Source organism: Anneissia japonica, unplaced genomic scaffold (assembly GCF_011630105.1).
Source record: "Anneissia japonica isolate Jap-2015-1 unplaced genomic scaffold, ASM1163010v1 scaffold4240_len331602_cov119, whole genome shotgun sequence".
Taxonomy (NCBI): Eukaryota; Metazoa; Echinodermata; class Crinoidea; order Comatulida; family Comatulidae; genus Anneissia; species Anneissia japonica.
In genome coordinates, this window is record NW_022698708.1 from 88,487 (window position 1) to 97,419 (window position 8,933).

Here is an 8,933-nt window from a genome sequence, read left to right on the forward strand (position 1 = left end):
AGGTATTTATTCAGATTCCACCCTTGCAATCATGTTTTCTTGGCATACCACTATAGACCTAAATGATCTTCTTAGTATAGTATTGTATAACCCACTGAAGCATGTATTTTTGTAGATTTTTAACTGTACAGGCCCCTATGTTTTTTAAGGGGTGGGGTTATCTTCACTGTGATCTACTGTATTTAGTTACCGTTATATAAGCGTCGAAGTTCGATACTTTATATGAGATTCATTACATTCAAAAGTTTGTCTAGTCACACAAAGTTAAACTTATAAAAGAAAGGTTGTTTCATCATAATTTATGCTACCTATTCTAAGCCTAGTGTTTCAATACTGTATTGTTGTATGTACACTTTGATTAACTTGCTATGGACACTCATGGTGTCATCGACCCACTTTTTTATCACGTGAGTTATGTAATCATATTGGGAGTGAAACATGGACTTGACCAGACTATCAAATTTTATTTTTTTTTAAATGCCTAAATATTGTCTGATGACATCACATCATGATCATATAGGCACATCATGTATATATATATTTACATACTATATATTTTTTTTGTCAACAAAATTGATAACATGGACAGAGCTAAACATTTCTTTGGTTCGTTGCTGTACGATCATCATTGATTAAATTTTGTATGGATTATCATGATCCTTGTTCAAGCAACACGCATTAACTCCAATCAGATACTGCCTCTTTACATTTTTATCTCTTTCCCGACTTCAAATTAACATAAGCTGTTTCTTCTTCTCTGTATTGTAGATCTTGGTAAGTCTGGTTTTCATTGCCAGCATTTGGCCTATCTGTCGTGAAGTCCATGTAAGTCTGTGTCGAGATATGAAATGCAATATATCAATGTAATTTATCGTTTGTAACTTGTTGCTTAAGTGAAATGGATCTATACGCTTTTAATACATTCTTAAAAACACATTCTCACTGGCGCTCATCCATAGCGGTAACTAAGCAACAAGCCAGGAAATGATAGAACACAATCAAGTGTGTGAGTTTCGAAAAATATATAAACCGGGAGGTTTATAGATTCTTTCAGAGGGCCTATTCCCAAAGATTTAAATATTGGAGTAGGCCTACATTTTACAAGTATACAAACGCTTTTAATAATCCATAGAATATCAACTGCCAGTCGGCATATTGTATGTTTTTTCATTGGTATCAGACTTTGTTTGGCCTAAAAACCGTAGAACCGAAGCGGTTGCATGCCAGGGGTAGGCCTGAGTATCCATGGAAAGAACCAGTGTTATCAACGATGTGGATAGGACCCGGTACCGGATCCATTGTCGTTTGACCAACGTATTATAATTTATGGGTAAGTCTAGGAAGGCGTTATCGATAGAATATCAACCTAAATCCTTCACAAAATTAAAAACATAATTAGGCCTACAGATACCATGGCTTTGTGCACGTGGCACAAAGTGGATTGGTAACTCGTATCAGAGGTGAATTAGAGTATTAAAAACTTACATCTTGTTTACTTTTGTCCGTACTTCTCTTGTCTATTTTTGTCTTCTAAATTGAAATTAAAAAAAATATTAATACAATTTGCAGTCATACCTATTTCTGTCGTTCTACTGTATTTATTTGTTTTATTTAAATTTTATGTTGCCCACAATTACTTTATATGTTTATTTATTAATTAAAGTTTAACAATGGAAAGGCTGCCAATTAAGCCTATAGAATGGAGGTTGAAACCACAATGATAAACCACAAGAACATTGACAAGTTGAAACCACAATGATAAACCACAAGAAAATTGACAAATACAAAAAATTGCTTTATATGTGTAATACTTTTCTGGGGCGGATGCAGGATTTGGCGGTGAGTGAGTGTCCAGACCGCCTCAGCCCACCATGGTTTGGGCTGAGGCGGGAAAATTTGCAGAATATGGACCTCTAGGGGCCCGAAAATTACACGCTCATACCTTTAAAATTTTACCGGTAATTCTTATCAACAATATAATAGAACAATTATTTTTCTTAATATAATTTAGAAGGGTGCGATCGCACCGTCTGCACCCCCTCTGCATCCGCCCCAGCTATTTGTGGTTTGTAGAATTTCAAATCCGAGTAAAGTGATTTCAATCAGGACAATTTTACTGTAACATAAATAGAAGGATGGCGGTGAGGGATTGTTGTTTAATTTGGTAATTGAAAGCAATAATCTTGAATAGAACATGAACAATAATTTTGTTAATATGCCTATCTGAGAAACCTGTTTAATCCTCGTGCAGCCGATCAATCCACCAATTACCCCGAGAGCTCCAACAAAGATGCCCACAAAGAACATTCCAATTGTTAGACTCGTGCTACTGGAACAGACTGAACAGACTGCAAGGGGAGAACATACAATTAGTAGGTCATTATACCCCTTCAATCATAATTATTTATTATGATTTAATAATAATGTTAAATAAAGAATAATATTCAATAAATTGAAAACATGAGTAGCAACCCCAACAATAATACCACCAATAATAATAATAATAATAATAATAATAATAATAATAATAATTTAATAGGCCTAATAATGATAATGATGATGACAATACGGTATGATAATGATGGTAATGATGATGATGATGATGTTGATGTTGATGATGATGATGATGATGATGATGATGATGATGATGATGATGATGATGATGATGATGATGATGAAAATAATAAATGAGGGTAATGATAATTGAACAATTCAATTCATTCATAAAATACAAAAAAACAAACAAACAAAAAAACAATAAAAGACAGCGATATACAATGAAATAACAGCAGAAAAAAGAAGTTAAAAACATTACAGGAATAGATTAATAGTACTGTATAATAATTATTGTAAATTATTCGGTAATTAAAATTGAAAAGGTTGGAATAGGCCTAAACAAGAGACAATATTATTATAATTTTTGTCTCTATTATCATTGTCAATATTATTATTATTATTGTTATAATTATTAATATTATTATTATTAATATTAGATGAAAATTGGAGTAAATATTTGAGAGATTGGGGGAAGTCATGAATGAGGTCATTGAGGCACCTGGTTAGAATCGGAATTGCACTGTCGTGGTACCTTTTAGTTCTCCAACTTATAATAGCATACTTATCGTTGTGCCTAAGTTGCATTTGGTCAAATTACGAAACGTGCAGGCTTGACACCTTGACCGCTGATGAATTGTGTCCAAAATTTACTACAACCTCGTAAAATGTAATAATGAGCCATTATCATTATTATATAATTTACGGTACAAATTTAAACCTCTTTGGTTTTCTTCCTTCTTCCTGTCTTTTTGTAAACAATAAAGTAAAATAAAACAAATAAATAAACAATAACAAAAATGGCCCGCGGAGCCGTTAAATCTGGCCCGTGTGAAAAAAATCAGCAAACGCCAAAGATTGGTATTGTAAGTTCTAGCTATACATGGAAAAGCCTGGGAAGAATCGTTAATTGAGTAGACTCAAAATCAAGGTGGTTTTAGGTTTTAATTTACTAAAAAAATAGCACTATGGCACTACCACCTTCTAATCTTTCCCACAGCTTTTTTTTTATCTGGGGGATTTTTTTTCTCTCGGCCTGCTATTTTCTCCCGGCTATTTTCGTCCAGTATTTTTCAGATGCATGATTTTTTTCATATAAGTTCATGTATAAGGCAGAACATAGGCCTTGAAATGATTCCAATTACCAAAGCACTGTAATAATAACATTTATTCATAATCATCAAACCAATCATTTGAACTTAATTAATTTTTATTCTTCTCCGTTGTTGTTAAGCGCCTCGAGGTTGTGTCAACGTGAGGCGCTATATAAATCCAGAATTATTATTATTTATTATATTATTTGTTTTTATTTTTGCTTTTTTTCACTATATATTGTCTTGTTACACCACACAGGTGTGTTGATGATTTAAAAAAAAAAGCTTATCCAATCAATTGATTGATTGATTGATTGACTCTTGATGCATTCGAAATTCTGATGAAGCGTAAAGACACATTTTAGAAACGTCTTTTTAAAAAGTTTGCATCCTGGTTCACTTAAGAGATAGAGGAAAATTGAATCAGGAAATCATTTTTAAACATACACTACTTACTCTTTGGCCTATAAATATCACACCTATTTTCTAGTCGTTCATTATGTATACATGTGGTTGCATCAGCTAATACTTGGGCAAGGTGCGCGAATATTATCAAAGTTTAAGGAGCAGTAGACACAAAAATCGGCATGGAAAAACCAAAAGTTTGTTACCCTTTTATTCCTGTTAAGCAGCGACAAAAAGAAGGACGGATGATTTCATTAATTTGAACTCTCAGTGCCCTTTGGTGATTCTCTTCTACGATTATTACGCCTACTTACCTAAATTTCTTTACTGTTTCTGGTAGCATAACCATGGAGGAATAAGTTTAGTACTTATTCATCCATAGTTTCACTATCAGTATTAGCATTAACTTACCGTTTTATAAATCATGCGGATAATAATAAGCCTAGGTTCACAAAAAGTGTTTATACATTATAAGTAACGTTTCATACACAGAATGCAATTTCAATTCTCTTTCTTTGTCTTGCAAAGAAGACAACTGCAGTGTAAACAGATTATTGATATGTATTCTTTACTAATTATGGTTTCAGAATTTAGATGTTTGCATACCCTAATATATTTTATAAGTCAATCGTGACGTCATCACTGCAACTCCCAATGTTATTTGCCTGTCCACTAATTTTTCAATTAGTGGACGCTTGGCTTGATTTTTTAGGTTCGTGTGCAAAAAAAAAAAAACCTAATTGTTTCGTCACCGCGAAGATATCGTGCACCGCGATGAAAATTGAATTGTAATTGAAAATTGCTTTCGTAAAACAAGGTTAATTAGAACCCGAAGAAAGTTATTTCAAATTCAATATTAATTATGAACAGTTAAGGAAATCTTTTAATCAATGAACCCTAATAAACTAAAGCAACTGAACGTTTAATAGGAATATTCTATACCTATTACTAGAAATTGCAAATTGCAAGTGAAGTGCTGCGAAGTACAACTGCATAAAATGTTCTTCGAACAAAATTATTTATGCGAGTCAAGTGAAAATAATGAATAATAAAAATATAACAAATAATATGAGCACGACCCAATGTCTATTATATTATTAGAACAGCGTTGGTACAATAGTGTTTTGCTGCAGTGACATCTCTCTGCTGGCGATGGCTCGCTGCGGCTGGCGATGACTCGCTGCTGGCGAATCGATCTGCGCATGTGTATAAAATGGTATTTATTTCCGCAAACACTATGCCAGTCTACAACAAGCGTCGCCTAAATGTAATAATTAGCACGTTGAAATAGGCTAGTAAATAAGTTTAACTGGGTTCGTAAATAATATTGTCCTCAAAATATTGTGGCTGAGACATGAGCCGATTAAACGTAGAAATAGAAAACCTAGAAATATAGTAAAAACGCTGAATAGTACTCCAGCGTCGCGACATGCCGACGTTGGTACGAGTAGGTCAGTCTACAAACGTCGCCTAAAGTAATTGATTTTACCCGGCAGAACGAAAGAAGGAAACTCCGCTTTTCAGTTGTCTCAGGCGATTGATTTTTGACAAACAATGACCTTTCAGAGGTCAAATTGCTGTCAAGATTATGAATTGGCTGCTTCGCAGCAATTAAAGACTCAAGGCACGAAGTTAGCTGGAGGCCTGCAAGCACGTAGTCGTATCTTAGCGTAGTTATGAAATCATCGCACAAATTTTACCTGCCTGCACCGACCAATCGGTGACTGTATTCTCTCTCGAATCTTTAAGAAATGTTTATTTCTTTGACGAGTGTATCAAAAAAGCATTACAAATAAGGGATTCTAACACAATACAATTACAATATTATTCATCGTATCCGTACTGTAGCACAATAAAAAGTATAATTTGAAATTACCAAAACAATTATAACGAGTTACTTTATGACTCAGATATTATCTGTGGCCCGTGAGCTCAACTCAAAAAATATTTGGCCCTTTAAACAAATTAATTAAGAACTAGGGGCCTAGATTGTAGGTGCAAATTAGTGATGGGTTTTGTGTCTCAATACATGGGTTAAAGGGTGAAAGCAGGCAGGTTTAAAACAATCATGTTTTTTCGGGGGAGGAGGGTGTGTTTAAATTTGATCTGCTTTGATTTACTTGGTTTTGTTTTTCTTTGGATGCATCGGGTCGGACGAGTACCACTGTTGTAAAAGTGTCGTTTCGAAATAAAGAATAATAGGATAAGAACTTTCTGACAAGATTCATGTAACGTAATTAATAGAGGTATAATTTTAGTTGTACATGTGCTGATGATGTGTTGTGCTTGTTCATGACTAGGTAAATCAAAGATCATCCCATTGTTTCTGACACTGTTGGGAATTTGAACAGTCAGTAGTTTAAGATATAGTGGCAAAATAGTTAAATAACATCATATTATAGCCTTTTGGTTTCTCTATAAATGTGAAAAAAAAAATCAAAACAAATATCGCGACTACAGTAACCGTTTCGTAATGTGGACATCAAAACTGGTACTGGTATTGATACAAATAGTCTTCTTTTTCAAGACGTTAGGCAGACATCAGACATTAACTTGAGGTTGACATTAATAGTGGGACACTGCTTTTAAAACTATAAAAATATGGAGCGAACCAACAGCAACGTTGTCATTTTTATAGAGAAAAACAGTATAATGTAGTGATTATTATGCATATGCACAGATACATAAGTCCTTTCACATGGAGTGGATGCACAACAGCAACACATACTCAATATTGATGTTATTTAAACATGATTTATTATACAAATAACGCCAAAAGTTTGCATTTTCAATAATTTAGACCTTTACTATGCAATGACGAAAATTCTTCCCGAATGCTAGGTCTGTTACTAACATCTAACGCATTAATCGACGGGTGCAATGTATTTTAGCATTAAAATTCTTATACGCCATCGTCTTCATCTTTTTTGTTGCAATATTACAACAAAAAAAACAACCCAACAGACTAGTAGCCATTGCTATTGTGTACTCACTTTCATGATTTGTATTTTTATCAAATTGTCTACAACCACCACAGTAGCATCCACAAACGCCATTCCCATCACTGTAGTACGTGTCCCCCTTATCCAAGTCACAGCCATCCTTATAGATGCAGTCTATAAACACAAAAAAAAAACTGATGACGTCAGGGGGTTGGATCTGACCGGTGCGTATGCACCCTCCCTTCAATCTAAATTATCGAAAATCCACATTTTCCAGAGTAGAAAATTAAAAAATTATACCCCACCCTCCATTTTGTCAAAATTAATTAAAAAAAGAAAAGAAATTATATTGAAATTTAAGTCTTAGAGTGCCATCTCCGGCCATCTAGAAGTGACATAATCATAAATGTATTTACCCCAGGACTCTCAATCTGTAAATGTCATTTCCTTGCTTATATCAAATTCTTTGATCCCCCATTGACAGTGGGGATTCAAGAAACCCAATCGCCCAGCCCCCTCAATTTTTCAAAATTAAAAAAAAACAGGAAAAAATGATATTCGAGTTGTATGATAGTGCAATTTCTGGTCATTTGAAGGTGCTATAATCATAAATTTTCTTACCTCAGCCCCAACCATCATGGTGGAGCTGAGGTGGTATTTCTTCCATCTTCAAATTTCTAGATCCGCCACTGAAAACCGTATATGAATCATCAGAACTTAAGTTATCAAATATGCCTGAGCTCCGCCACCTCGATCCCAGCAGGGACCCCCGGAGCCATTTTAGTCCACTTACTACAAATACCTTACACAAAAACAACGCGAATTGAAACAATGACTCTTTTGAATATTTTTTTATTTTTATTTAACTGGTAATGCTGCAACTTTTTATATGATGTAATTGGTTGTATAGTATCGATTATATAGTTTATTATGCTTAATATTAATATTAATTTAAAATTAATTAATATTAGTAAATAAGATTTAAGTTACTTACTTGTGCAATTTAATCCATCGAAATGATCAGTGCATCTACAATTGTAGCCTTCTTCAACAACTGAACACGTCCCACCATTTCCACAGGGCTCATCAGCACATGGACTTACTAATCTGAAAAATACCACTCACTAGCAATCCACAACATATGTACGTAAAACATTATACAGAGGCCTAGTTGTTAATTCCCGAACATTCATTTTAAAAGATAAACATTTCAAAGTTTACAAAAGACAGTTAATTTCGACCGACATGTGATGCTACTGAAAGTTTATCGTTGATGGGTTAGTGTCTATCTTCAATCCTAAGAGCATCAGTAGATTAGCAGTCTTTCTCTACTCAAGCTCAAGCTTACCCATTACAGTTATTTTAATCGACTTTGATGTCAATCCAATGCTATTAGCAACATTCATTCTTATTGTAAACACTGTGACGTTAACATCTGGTACATTGACTGTGAAAGTTGCTTGGTTAGTGTCTGTGTCTTCAATTCCAGGAGGATCAGTGGTCCATTGATAAGTGACGTTACTAGGATTAGCTGCAACTTCAAATTCAATAACATACTGTTCATTCCGACTAACAGTGTCTTCGTTTGCCAGTCCAAATTCAGGTTTATCTGGAAGACAGAATCATAGTGATTCGTTAGAATTATAAAGAAGAAATAAAGGCAAATGTAAAAGAAAATGTTTAATATAAACCATAGCATATAAATTCATTATATTCTCAATCATTTTACTTCTTTTTATTATTATGCACTTATGAAGAAAAAAAATAAGGGAAAAAACTAACAGAAGTAATTGTATGTATAAATATATAAATGTTTTTCATTTGCTTTATTTTAACAGAAATAGTATTTACGTTAAAATGTCCATGTTTATCATCTGTCTCTTATACACATCTAGATGTGTATAAGAGACAGCATCTAACGCATTAATCGACGGGTGCA

At 33.8% G+C, this 8,933-nt stretch overlaps 1 protein-coding gene across 1 annotated transcript; it reads right to left on the bottom strand.

The window, feature by feature from the left end:
• Positions 1 to 711: 711 nt before the first annotated feature.
• Positions 712 to 8,918, bottom strand: LOC117102733. Its single transcript, XM_033243138.1, has 7 exons — positions 8,915 to 8,918; positions 8,343 to 8,603; positions 7,989 to 8,096; positions 7,046 to 7,168; positions 2,272 to 2,348; positions 1,486 to 1,530; positions 712 to 831 (listed from the first exon to the last, which is right to left on the bottom strand). The coding sequence occupies exons 1-7, from the start codon at positions 8,916 to 8,918 to the stop codon at positions 712 to 714; spliced, it is 738 nt and encodes a 245-aa protein (XP_033099029.1).
• Between the last annotated feature and the right edge of the window lie 15 nt (positions 8,919 to 8,933).